Here is a 14204-nt window from a genome sequence, read left to right on the forward strand (position 1 = left end):
CATGGTCATGAAGCAAAGTAACTCTCTTTATTTAAAAATTCATGTTTTCACTTGCTCATATGCATGTCCCGAAACATCAGGTCATTCAGTACAACCGCTATAAAACATGGAAAATGTTGTAATATTTTAAAAACTTGTACTAAATATAAAATGTTTGATTGTCCTTTTCTTAGCTAGCTAGCTAACTAGCTAGATATCAGTCTGTTAGAAATGTTTGAAAATATCGTCATTCGGTATAACCAAAAGTGTCAATTGGTAAAACCAAAATTTTGGTTAAACCGAATGACTTTTTTGGTGACAAATTTTGTCCATCTTGTAAAAAAATTACAAAAGCAATGTTAATTGATTATAAAAACCACATAATCTCATTGTTAACACTTAATAAAACTTAGGAATTAATTATAGCTCCATTATGTTTTTTTGTTGTTGTTTTTTTACACTTTTAAAAACCTAATTCGTCAATGACCCATATATTCTTGTATGAAGAATACGTTTTGTACATTACTCTTCATTATTGCAGCAGGTCAACATTAGCTATAGTCTAAATGAGAAATAACATGCAAACTAAAACTTTGAATCTTGCTTTAACGAAACAATTTGGGTGTCGTTGAAAAAATACATATTGCCACCTATTCAAATATTCCATTCAGGCACCATAAAATATATACTGAATGTATCAATTGCTTGAGTCAATCTCTTGTTTTTGAATAAATAAGGCTGACACAAAATGAAGGTTTTAAAAATAAGCGTGGTTTATAAAACCCAAATATGACAGGATCACCAAAGTGTATACAGAAACACAAATGAGATCATCAGTGGAACCATAGGAATACACTCAACATTTACAAACTACTCTGTAAAAGGAGACATTTTCTCTCTTTTTATGTCTCTATTTAATCACAGAACCACAAGTTTTTCTATTTTTTTTAAAGTCTTAACTTACTCAAATGTACAACCATCTACCAACTACAAACAAAGTCACAGTCAAGTATTTAAGAAGGGATACAACATCAAGATAGGAGATAGAAAAGATGCAGAGATATCAAGCACTTAACATCATGGGTGTAGCAAGCAATCAAGTCAACAGTTTATTTCCCCCCATGAAGAAAAGATGTATTATTCTAGCTCTGTATTTGAAAGTAAAAAAAAAAAAGTACAAAATAAAAACCCTACATTTTGAGGGTTCATCTCATAACAGAACCCTTAATTAGGGTGTTAATGAGAATGTTAACATGTCCCATTGTTCTCCCAATCCTCCCCAGCAATTCCTCATCAGAGTTCACAATATCGACCCAACATGTCCTGTCAAATGGGCACAAACCCTGGGGATGAATGTGTTATGAGTACAAATATACACCTACTGTAGATAAAACCGATCACATTCCATATTCACCAAAGCATCTTAAGTTACACTATTTCCATAGAATTCACATAAGACGGTGTGGGATTGTGGCTAGTCAAAAATGCCCTTCATCTACCATAATACTGCTCATTTCAAGAAAAAGGCTTCGACTTGTACATAAATAATTAGTACAATAAATTAAACAACATTCTTTTACACATTTTCAAATGTAAAAAATTAAACTATTTACAGTGCAAAACAAAAGCAGCATGCAGGCAAGACAATTGGCAATGCATTACAAAAAGCACTGAATGGGGCAAATTTGTGCTCAGCATCCATATGTACGGTGATATTGGTTCAAAAATGTGGAAGAGTGTATAATTTCTACAATTTTTGCGTGCCACTCGATAGACTTGATAAAGGATTCAGTCAGTTTTGAGAGAATTAAAGACAGAGCTAAGTAAGACAGTGTGCCAAAAGGTCATTTTGAGAACAACAAGATTGACATTTCACTAATATTATAGGACAAAAGGACTGCACAGTAACACCACATTTTCGAATGAGGATAGCACTCTATATTCATTTCCAACTCTGAATCACATGTAGTTTTTCCCCTTCTTCTGTGATAGATTTGAATCTTCAAATTTTGCCTCAAATGTGTTTAAGCAAAAAAATAAACTTAAAGTCTAACTAAAATGTTACTCACAAACACAACGGCTGCTATCTGTACATCATTTTTTTTTTTTTCATAAAGCGTGAACACTTTTCTTTTAAAAAGCAAATAAGAATATGAAACAGAAAGTAAGAGATATTGTGAAGACAAATCCATCTTTTGATTAGATTTTAGTTACAGCTGAAAGATTGTGCTTGCAAAAATACATCAATGCATGCTGCTGAAAAAAGTATCAAAATGAACCAAATGCTGAAAAAAAGAGAGCAAAACGTACATATCAGCTAAAAACAGCCCTGGTGTTTTCTTTTTTATGATGACAACAATAGATATTAATCATAATAAAAGTCATTTTAAGTTAAAATGACAATATTCTCTCACTTCTATCAAAGCATTATGATAAAAGAGGTGAAAAACGCTCTTCTTCTAAATATGGTGTTTGAAATTCAGAGACCACGTATGAAAATGTACGAAAGACAAGGTAGTTACACCTGTCTTGCGAATATGTACATTATAAATCGTGTACAATCACATGTTATCATCCAAATGTAAAACTGATTATAAAGATGTTGCCACACTCATGATGCATACGAATAAGCAAAATGCAACCATATTTAAAGGGATAGTTTACCCAAAAATAAAAATTCTGTCATCATTTACTCAACCTCAAGTTGTTCTAAACCTGTATGAGTTTCTTTCTTCTGCTGAACACAAAAGAAGATATTTTGAATAGCGTCGGTAACCAAACAGTACCCACATTCTTCAAAATATCTTCTTTTGCATTTTTGGGTGAACTATCCCTTTAAGAAATTGGTAAAGAGAAGGGTTTCATCAAAGATATCTCCTCACCGCAAGTGAACTACTTTTTGATGCACAAAATCTCTTACGGTTCACCATAATACAAAACTGATATCACAGCCATAATAATTGTAATCGACTGGCAGTGGTTGCATTTCCTCTTTGGCTTGCAGTGGTTATGGCAATGGTTAATAAGCGATACAAAAAGCCATGTAGGAAACACATTAGTTCAATAAAAAATGTGTCCACTTCCCTTTAGTCTGCAATTGGGTGACAATTATTACTGAATCTTTTCAGTTTAGTGCATCATTATAAATAAAATAGTTCACAGAATCATCTAATCTTTTTCAGTGGGCAGCAGTTCTTTTACCCAAATGGTGTTCAAATATCAACCAGCAATGACAGTAGTTTCACTGGTTATGAAAGTATGAATGAAAATAACAATTCTATGCACCCTACATTCAACACACACATGCCCACATTCTCTCAAACACAAACCATACATGGCAAAAATATGACAGCTTTGATATCAAAGCAATGCATGTTAAAAAATAAAAAAATAAAACATATTTGCATATTAAATATGATGAAACAATAAAACTTTATGGTTAGGAAATATTGAGCATTTTCAAACAGTGCCACCAGGGCCGTACACTGATGTCATGAAAACTCAAAAAACAAATAAAGCGAAAGAAAAAACTATAAGAAACATCAGCTACTGAGCTGTTGTTACTTCTAAATGTGCTGCGGTTATAGTGTGCGGCTTGAGTCCGTGCAGTGTACGATATTATATTATTCTTTCATATGATAACTCTCCTCCCTGTAGATCCTAGTTATTATTTTAAGTTTGTAAACAGTCATGTGCAGCAATATAGATTCAAAAACCTAAACAAATGTACAAAAAAGTATCAAGATAGAGGAACAAAATGAAAAAGTCTAATAAAAAAAGTACCTTGAGGAAAATTCCGCACTTGGCTTTTCCGTGCATGTGTATATCTCGTCGTGTGTGTGTGTCCGTGTTTGTACGATGTCACTGCTGTGTCCTGATATGTCTCATGGCTGTTATTGTGCTTAACTCTGTCCACTACTCTGTCTTTGGAGTGTTGAAGAGAAAGTGTGTGAATATGTGTGTATCTGTGTGTGTTTGAGATCAGGTGTGCTGAGGCAGCTCTGTGAGGAACCAATAGAAAGCCGAGACAGGTGGCGGGACAGCGAGATCTGGGTTCAGCTGAAGGCCTCATCGTCCGTATCCTCAATGAGCACCTTAGTATCCTTCTTAGACCTGTCAGAGAAACATATACACATCAAGCAGTTTTGAAAAGGAAAAGTAGTTCTGATCTCAAATGTATATATATATATATATATATATATATATATATATATATATTTTTAGCAAGGATGCTTTAAATTGGTCAAAAATGAGAATAAATATTTTTCTGAAAATTCAGCGTTGCCATCGAATTAATGACATTTTTTTTAAAGATATATTTAAATAGAAAGCAGACATTTTAAATTGTAAGAATATTTTATATATATATATATATACAAAAGATACATATCTGTTATATACACTGTACAAAGTATTTACCTGCACTTTATTTCAAATGAAATCTTAATTAGCAATTAATGTGTTTACCTAATCTAACCCTTAAAGGGTTAGTTCACCCAAAAATGAAATTTCCGTCAATAATTACTCACCCTGTGTCGTTCTACACCCGTAAGACCATCATTCATCTTCGAAACACAAATTAAGATATTTTTGATGAAATCTGAGGGGTTTTTTTAATGAAAATTACCACATTCAAGGTCCAGAAATGTAGTAAAAACATTGTTAAAATAGACTTTTCTGGACCTTGAATGTGGTAATTTCGTTGCTTTCTATGGATGATAAAAAAAAACCTCTCGGATTTCATCAAAAATATCTTAATTTGTGTTCCGAAGATGAACGAAGGTCTTACGGGTTTGGAACAACATGAGGGTGAGTAATTAATGACAGAAATTTCATTTTTGGGTGAACTATCACTTTAAAAATGAGTTTTGTTGGTGTAACCTAACACATTTAAATGGTTTTGGTGATGTTAAATATACGGAAGAGGATTAGGGCCAAGCAATAATAAAAAATAAAACCATCTCGAGATTAACGTTGTTACATTTCAAGAAAAAACTCGTTAAATTTCGAGAAAAAAGTCGAGATAAAATGTTGAGAATAAACTCATTAAATTACGAGAAAAAAGTCGTTAAATTTCGAGAAAAAAGTCGAGATAAAATGTTGAGAATAAACTCGTTAAATTACGAGAAAAAACTCGTTAAATTTCGAGAAAAAAGTCTAGATAAAATGTTGAGAATAAACTCGTTAAATTACGAGAAAAAACTCGTTAAATTTCGAGAAAAAAGTCTAGATAAAATGTTGAGAATAAACTCGTTAAATTACGAGAAAAAAGCCGAGATAAAATGTTGAGAATAAACTCGTTAAATTACGAGAAAAAACTCGTTAAATTTCGAGAAAAAAGTCGAGATAAAATGTTGAGAATAAACTCGTTAAATTACGAAGAAAAAACTCGTTAAATTTCGAGAAAAAAGTCGAGATAAAATGTTGAGAATAAAGTTGTTAAATTACGAGAACAAATTCGTTAAATTACGAGAAAAATGTTACATTTCGAGAAAAAGGTCGAGATAAAATGTTGAGAATAAAGTCATTAAATTATGAGAAAAAAGTCGTTAAATTACGAGAACAAATTCGTTAAATTACGAATTTGTTCTCATAATTTAACGACTTTTTTCTCGTAATTTAACGAATTTGTTCTCATAATTTAACGACTTTTTTCTTGTAATTTAACGAATTTGTTCTCATAATTTAACGACTTTTTTCTCGTAATTTAACGACTTTTTTCTTGTAATTTAACGAATTTGTTCTCATAATTTAACGACTTTTTTCTCGTAATTTAACGAATTTGTTCTCATAATTTAACGACTTTTTTCTCGTAATTTAACGAATTTGTTCTCATAATTTAACGACTTTTTTCTCGTAATTTAACGACTTTTTTCTCATAATTTAATGAGTTTATTCTCAACATTTTATCTCGACTTTTTTCTCGTAATTTAACGACTTTTTTCTCATAATTTAATGAGTTTATTCTCAAGATTTTATCTCGACTTTTTTCTCGAAATTTAACGACTTTTTTTCTCATAATTTAACAAATTTATTCTCATAATCTAACGACTTTTTTCTTGTAATTTAATGACTTTATTATCAACATTTTATCTCGACTTTTTTCTCGAAATTTAACGAGTTTTTTCTCGTAATTTAACGAGTTTTTTCTCAACATTTTATTTCGACTTTTTTCTCGAAATTTAACAAGTTTTTTCTCAACATTTTATTTCAACTTTTTTCTCGAAATTTAACAAGTTTTTTCTCGAAATTTAACAACTTTAATTTCGAGATGGTTTTATTTTTTATTATTGCTCGGCCCTAATCCTCTTCCGTATAAATAATATTATTGACTTGCATAAAATCAATTTATTTTTTAGGTAAAAAAAAAAAAATCATTTATTAAATATGTATCATATGTAAATATGTATCAAAAGTATCATTTATTAAATATGTTACTTAAGTTATTTAATTGAGTGCTATCAGTGAATTTAAATACATATGAATTGCATATAGGTGCTGGTGCACTAATCAGGGCTGCCCACCCAAAACGCCCTAAAATATGTATTATATATGATCTCTTACTGAGAGGACAGCAGGGGTCGTCGTAAGGACAGGCTGTAGCTCCGTTTCCAGCTTTTTTTGCCCTGTCTGTTCCGGACTCCATCCTCCTGGTCCATCATCTGCTCCAGCAGCGTCTGGTCGTCAGCATTTAGAGGAGCCACCGAGATGTCTCGCACCGCTCGAAACTCACCACAGTTATTCAGGTGCTCATTCTCAAGACGGAAGAAGTTCCACACAAAACGTCTATAGGGAGAAAAAAATGCAAAGAGAGAGAGAGAGAGAGAGAGAGAGAGAGAGAGATATATAAGATTAAGAAAGAGAGAGTTCACCATGTGTTTAATGTTTCCAAAACAAAAGCTAATTAATGAGGCCATATTATGTCCTTTTACAAAGTCTTGATTTCATTTTTGTGTTCTACTAGATTTCATGCTTGAATGCAAAAAACAAACAAACAAAAAACAACATTATTTTTAACACAGTTGACATTGTTGCAGCACCTCTCTTCCCAGCTCTGTTTAGTTCCTGTCTGATTGGTTGGCTGGACTGGCAGTGTTGGATGTAATGCATTACTAAATAATTCATTACTGTAATTTAATTACTTTCCCTTGAAAAGTAAGGGATAACTCTTCATTTTTCTGTAATTTAATTACAGTTACTTCTGATGTAATTGCATTAAATATAGACTATAGAGCAGTCCTATAAAAAACAATAGTGGATTTAACATCAAAATTGAACATCTAATGTTAATGTTTTTAATGTAACCTTCTGTTGAAGACGTAATTAGTAGCTAGTAATTTATTACTTTTTTAGAGTAACTTAACCAACACTGGTGATTGGTCAACTGCTTTGAGCGACCTTTTGTAGACCTTGTTCATGCTCAAACAGCAACATTACACACTAAAGAAAGTTGAAATGTAAAAAAAAAAAAAGCATAACAGGTCCTCTTTAAATCATAAAAGTGTAAAATTAAAATAAATAAATAAATAAACACTAAAAAGGTTAAGTATTTCATTTGTTTACCTGCATAATGACCTGCATGTGACAATTAACTGACATCAGAGAACATCAGTCAACATGCAAATGTGTTGTTGAACTACTTATTTATTAACTTAAAATCTCAGAAGGTACTTCAAGTAACTATTTTAGCTCAAAGGGATTCTGCTGATGAAAAGAATAGGGAATCCCTGTTCTACACAAACATCTCACCTGAACACTTCCAGAGGAGCTAAAATGGTAACCACAATGTCCTCGATGGAAGGAATGGCAGTCATGGAAGTCAGAGAGATCTGCAGTGTCCAGGCGAAGCGCAACATCACATCTTCTATAATGGCAGAGTAGTAGTAGGCCTAAAAGGAAAAGGAAGTGACATCATGACAGTTGGAGGTAACAGATGAACATACCTGCCGACAGTTATAATATCCCTGCTGAAAAAACATCTTAAACCAACCTAAGCTGGTTTACTGCACTTGTCAGCTGGGGAGACCAGCTGGCTGAACAACTAAACCAGCTTAAAGGGATATATATATATATATATATATATATATATATATATATATATATATATATATATATATAAATATAGAATATGTGAATAAAAGCCTAAATTAAATCTGTTGAACACAATGAAATTGTGTCTTTTTAGAAGACTTGGATTCATATGGATTTCTTTTATGATCTCTTCATGAACATTTTGAACCATTTTGGTGAATCAAAAGAGGGAGAGAAATCTCTCAGATTTCTTTACAAATATTCTTCTAATTGTTTTCCAAAGATAAAAAAAATTCTTACGGGATTGGAATGACATGAGGGTGAATAATTGATGACAGAAATTAAATTTTTGGGTGAACTAACCATTTAAGAGCAGCAAACCAACTGGTTAGTTAGATTATTTTGCTTTGCTCCTCAGAAGGTTTGAACCTACAACATTGTGCTCACCAGAGCAGATCTTTGATCACTACATCACATCACCTATCATGAACAAATTACCGTTTTACTATATGATTTGACAATCAAGATGGCATATTAAGATGGCAGATTATTTCCTGCCATATCTTACTTTATGTGGGTAAACAATCTCCTCTCTCAAAAAGGTATTCTCGCCTGCGTTGCGGTCAAAAAGACCCCAGTCCATCTTTAGGTCCCAGATCAGCGTGTAGAGTGAACTAACAACTGAAGACAGGATCAGCATGTAGAAAAACACCTCAGCGTCAGCATGTTTCTGATCTGAAACAGAAAAAGTCACAAGAGAATTTGACCCTATGTCCACTAGAGGGAGACTGGTTACCATCCATCTATCTACACTTCAAGAAAGGCAGTTGGATTCCAGATACAGATTTTGTTTTAGACTGTTTACATTACTAATGCCAATGTATCTATTCATCTGGGTCACTGAAAGGTCGTTCAATGTCAAATTACCATGTCAAATACTAATATTTTTATATTATGGAATGATGACCAAAAATGCACCTTAGTTACATGAACAATAAAAAATATTTTTTATATAAATTTGAATCTAGCCTGTACTTATTTACTTTCTGTCTGTGTTTACTGATAAAAAAAAACAGTAAATAAATATGTCCAAATCTACACTACCATTCAAAATTTTGGGGTCAGCTTTATTTTCAAAGAAATTAATAGTTTTATTTATCAAGGATTCATTAACTTATTAATGAACAAAAGGATTGACAATAAGGACATTTATAATGTAGTAAGCAGCACAACCATTTTCATCATTGATGATAATAAGAAATGTTTCTTGAGCACCAAATCAGCATATTAGAATGATTTCTAAAGGATCATGTGACACTGAAGACTGGAGAAATGATGCTGAAAATTTAGCTTTGCATCACAGAAATAAATTACATTTTAAAATATATTTAAATAGAAAACTAATGTTTCATTGATATTCGATATAGTTCTTAGTATTCTCCCTCCTGTCTTATCATTTATAACAAGTATATGAAGAGAAATACTAATCTAATTTAATGAGCAACTTTTTTTCTTTTTTCTTTTTTGCTGCAACTACAACCAAAATTGCAAATAGTACAACCCTTATCCATAACCTTGAAGCAACTGCGTTTAATATAATCTGTTGAAAGGCAGACGATAAAAGCTGTATGGGAAAAGGAATTAGCAACTAATATCGATGATGATGAGGCACTGGAGAACATATGGAATCATGCCAAAAGATATCCATTTTGCACAGAGGCAATACAATTCCAAAAAAAGAGTATACTGAAATATAAGAATAAGAGCTGTCCTGCAGTACAACGTTAGAGCACCAGTGTAAGTTAATAGGGGGCGAGACATTTATCAGATAGTGGAACAAGGCAGGTCTCAGGTCAGTGAATGGTTAAATCTCTTAGGCCTCAGACAGCAGACGGTGCTGAATCTGGAACAGGCCCATCAGTCTTAATAAAGCCTTTCACACGCTGCCATCCAGGCGCCAGGAAACCAGCGGAGGACATTTTCGCCGGAACACATAATAGCCCTGTCCATCCTATTTCAGAGCTGAGCTATGAGTGCCCATGCTGAATATGGTGTCCCTAGATTACCCAAGATGCTCCAGATTCTCACACCAACAAGACACTTTAAGAGTGCAATGCAAGTCTAATCTCCTCACACAGGCCAGAAGCAATCTAGAGAAGCATCAACACTTGGGCTAATATTAAAGTCACCATGAAATCAAAATTGACAATTATTATTTAATGGAATATTGCAGTATTTATTATATCCTTAATTTTTAAAAATTCATTTGCCTTCATAATCTTTAATCAAAATAATGCCCCCTCCCTCTTGCAGAGACATATCTTCTCTTCTCTGATGACGTTTACTGGATTGAGGGCGGGACAACCTGTCACTCACATGACATCACAGCAATAGCAAAGCACAACCATCCAATCAATTCCTGATAGAAAAAAATCAAGTCCCGCCCTACATTTTTTCTTGTTCGAGAAGTCGTTTCACTTGGATGTATGTCACAATAAGGAAGAAAAGACTATTGCAACTTCCGTTTCATGCTGACTTTAAAGGTGCCCTAGATTATGTTTTTAAAAGATGTAATATAAGTCTAAGGTGTCTCCTGAATGTGTCTGTGAAGTTTCAGCTCAAAATACCCCATAGATTTTGTTTTATTAATTTTTTTAACTGCCTATTTTGGGGCATCATTATAAACGCGCCGATTTTATGCTGCGGCCCCTTTAAATCCCGTGCTCTCCGCCCACAGAGCTCGCGATTGCCTTAAACAGTGCCTTAACAAAGTTTACACAGCTAATATAACCCTCAAAATGGATCTTTACAAAGTGTTCGTCATGTATGCGGCATGCATGCGTCGGATTATGTGAGTATTGTATACTGTTATATTGTGTACTTCTGATTTTGAATGAGTTTGATAGTGCTCCGTGGCTAATGGCTAATGCTACACTGTTGGAGAGATTTATAAAGAATGAAGTTGTGTTTATGAATTATACAGACTGCAAGTGTTTAAAAATGAAAATAGCGACGGCTCTATTGTCTCTGTGAATACAGTAATAACAGATGGTAACTTTAACCACATTTAACAGTACATTAGCAACATGCTAACGAAACATTTAGAAAGACAGTTTACAAATATCACTAAAAATATCATGATATCATGGACCATGTCAGTTATTATTGCTCCATCTGCCATTTTTCGCTATTGTTCTTGCTTGCTTACCTAGTCTGATGATTTGGTTGTGCACATCCAGACGTTAATACTGGCTGCCCTTGTCTAATGCCTTTTATAATGTTGGAAACGTGGGCTGGCATATGCAAATATTGGGGCGTACACCCCGACCGTTACGTAACAGTCGGTGTTATGTTGAGATTCGCCTGTTCTTCTGAGGTCTTTTAAACAAATGAGATTTATATAAGAAGGAGGAAACAATGGAGTTTGAGACTCACTGTATGTCATTTCCATGTACTGAACTCTTGTTATTTAACTATGCCAAGATAAATTCAATTTTTCATTCGAGGGCACCTTTAAGTCTTGTGTTTCACAATAATATACTGCAACATATTTATACATTTGATACACATAATTATTATTTCACCTTTATCTGAAAGCAAAGCTCCATCCCAAGATCATCTATGAAAACTAAGCTGTTAAGATGGATAATTCATGAATCTTCATAGCTTTGAAATCACATCTCTGAGAATATTAATATTTGAATGTCTAGATCTACATTTCAACGCATGTTTAATATTAAGAAACAGTGTGCACTATGAATGTAAGGTCGAAGTTAGCTAATTATATCAGAGGTCAGTTAACCTATAGAAGTCTTAAAGGTACAGGAGCACAAATAGCCTGTGTAATTCAGAGGTTAGAGAGAGAAAATGGTCTTGAAAAATGAAAAAAATATATTTTTAGGGCACAAGAAACATTGACTAACATTATGTGAAATAAAACAAAATAATAAAATAAACTAAAATGCTACAAAAGTGAATATGGTTGCTATAAAAACTTTATCCTATATCTGAAACACAATACTTTGATGATCAAAATATTTGGCCCATTATATTTTGCTATAGGCAATTGCACTTGCAAAATAAATAGATATATGTTAGATCTGACAATATGAGATTAAAGGCATTGGCCAAACCGTACCAGTTTGGCCAATGAAAAGAAGTGTTAGTTCCCCATTGTGTCAATTACAAAATCCTTGTCAACTGATAATACATATTTCTATTTTCAAAGTAGTAGTAAATTTAGTAATAGTAGTCTTTGAATATCAAAATTTTGTCATCTCATTTGTCATCATTAAATTGAACTATGCAAATACAGGCCATCTGCTACTCTGCTCAAAAAACCCATGTCGGTCAACCACTACTGGTCACACTGAACTTTCAGTTTAATCTCATTAACACATTGGCAGATTTATGTAAACATGAACTGTGATGACCCAAAACCATTTCCCAAAGGACCAGAAAACCCCTTTCAATATCCCCCTGAGTCCTCAGACAGAAACAGTTTTCATCCTTTGAACATTGTGTCTCTTTGGTAATAGAGCACAGAATATGAAATAGAATGTGTCACTCTCTGCACCTGACCACATGACAGGAACATGACAAAGAAAATAAAAAATAAACAAAATAATAGAATAGAATAGAAAAGAACATCACAGAGTTTAAAGTCCAGGCATGTAAAGATATTAAAATTTCAATTCAATATTGATCATTAATCTGTACTAAACGGTAATATTTATGCACATTAGGGGGGTAAACACTTCACAACAATGATGTTTAAAATCAAGCTGTGATGACTACATACAGCTATCTCTTGTCAATCATTCCTGTGTACTTCATCTATATGAATTTCTAGGTACACATGAAATGGTTTAAATCTGTGCAATGAAGCCATCAGAGCAGGTAAGCACAGGTGTTCATGTACAAATCTCTATAGCTCTCCTCTAAGATGCTTGTTTTGATCAAAGATCCAGGTCTGATACAGAAAGAGAAAAAAAAATCAAATCATATTTCAGCAGTTCAGAGCTTCATCATTATTCTAGCGATACACTCACACCGTTCTGTCTCGCCACAGGCAAGCAATTACAGCTCAACCTCCTCTGGATAGTCCATTTTCATTCATTTCCTCTTTTATTTTTTGCTCTCCCCTCATATTTTTCTCTCCCCTTTAATCGTTTTTTAGCTTCTAGAGTTCACATAGCATCTGTCCTTTAATCTCTGTTTGGATTTTGCGGTCTTGTTGGATGTCATTGAACTCTTCAGCTGAGCTTAATCTCAGATCGGCATTTCTCATTAAAGTGTAAATGAAATCTTTGAGGATATCGACCCTCTACCATTTCTACAATCACTTTTACAATGAAATACAACACTAAAAAACATAAAAGCAGGTGTAATGGGGTTATTGACATGAGAACGGATAAAATAAATACACTTCTGTCATGACAACTCTCAGAGTGTTTGGCTGGTTATTGCTGGTTATTGCTGCTGCTGTTGGTTATTGCTGCTGCTGGTTATTGCTGCTGCTGTTGGTTATTGCTGCTGCTTCTGGTTATTGCTGCTGCTGGTTATTGCTGCTGCTGATGCTGTTATTGCTGCTGCTGTTGGTTATTGCTGCTGCTGTTGGTTATTGCTGCTGGTTATTGCTGCTGCTGTTGGTTATTGCTGCTGCTTCTGGTTATTGCTGCTGCTGCTGCTGTTATTGCTGCTGCTGTTGGTTATTGCTGCTGCTGGTTATTGCTGCTGCTGTTGGTTATTGCTGCTGCTGCTGGTTATTGCTGCTGCTGTTGGTTATTGCTGCTGCTGTTGGTTATTGCTGCTGCTGATGCTGTTATTGCTGCTGCTGATGCTGTTATTGCTGCTGCTGTTGGTTATTGCTGCTGCTGGTTATTGCTGCTGCTGTTGGTTATTGCTGCTGCTGCTGGTTATTGCTGCTGCTGTTGGTTATTGCTGCTGCTGTTATTGCTGCTGCTGTTGGTTATTGCTGCTGCTGCTGGTTATTGCTGCTGCTGCTGGTTATTGCTGCTGCTGTTGGTTATTGCCACTGCTGCTGTTATTGCTGCTGCTGCTGCTGTTGGTTATTGCTGCTGCTGCTGGTTATTGCTGGTTATTGCTGCTGCTGTTGGTTATTGCTGCTGCTGCTGCTGGTTATTGCTGCTGCTTCTGGTTATTGCTGCTGCTGGTTATTGCTGCTGCTGTTG

General features: G+C 34.0%; 1 protein-coding gene across 1 annotated transcript in view; it reads right to left on the reverse strand.

The window, feature by feature from the left end:
• Window positions 1-728: 728 nt before the first annotated feature.
• Window positions 729-14204, reverse strand: part of xpr1a (xenotropic and polytropic retrovirus receptor 1a) — a 92533-nt gene continuing 79057 nt past the window's right edge. Inside the window, exons 12-15 of the mRNA XM_048209242.1 lie at window positions 8579-8745; window positions 7729-7868; window positions 6544-6765; window positions 729-4092 (exon numbers count right to left, since the gene is read on the reverse strand). Of these exons, the coding sequence (XP_048065199.1) occupies window positions 4035-4092; window positions 6544-6765; window positions 7729-7868; window positions 8579-8745 (587 nt within the window). The 3' untranslated portion in view covers window positions 729-4034. The remainder of the gene's footprint in view (window positions 4093-6543; window positions 6766-7728; window positions 7869-8578; window positions 8746-14204) is intronic.

This window comes from Megalobrama amblycephala, linkage group LG12 (assembly GCF_018812025.1).
Source record: "Megalobrama amblycephala isolate DHTTF-2021 linkage group LG12, ASM1881202v1, whole genome shotgun sequence".
NCBI classification, from domain to species: Eukaryota; Metazoa; Chordata; class Actinopteri; order Cypriniformes; family Xenocyprididae; genus Megalobrama; species Megalobrama amblycephala.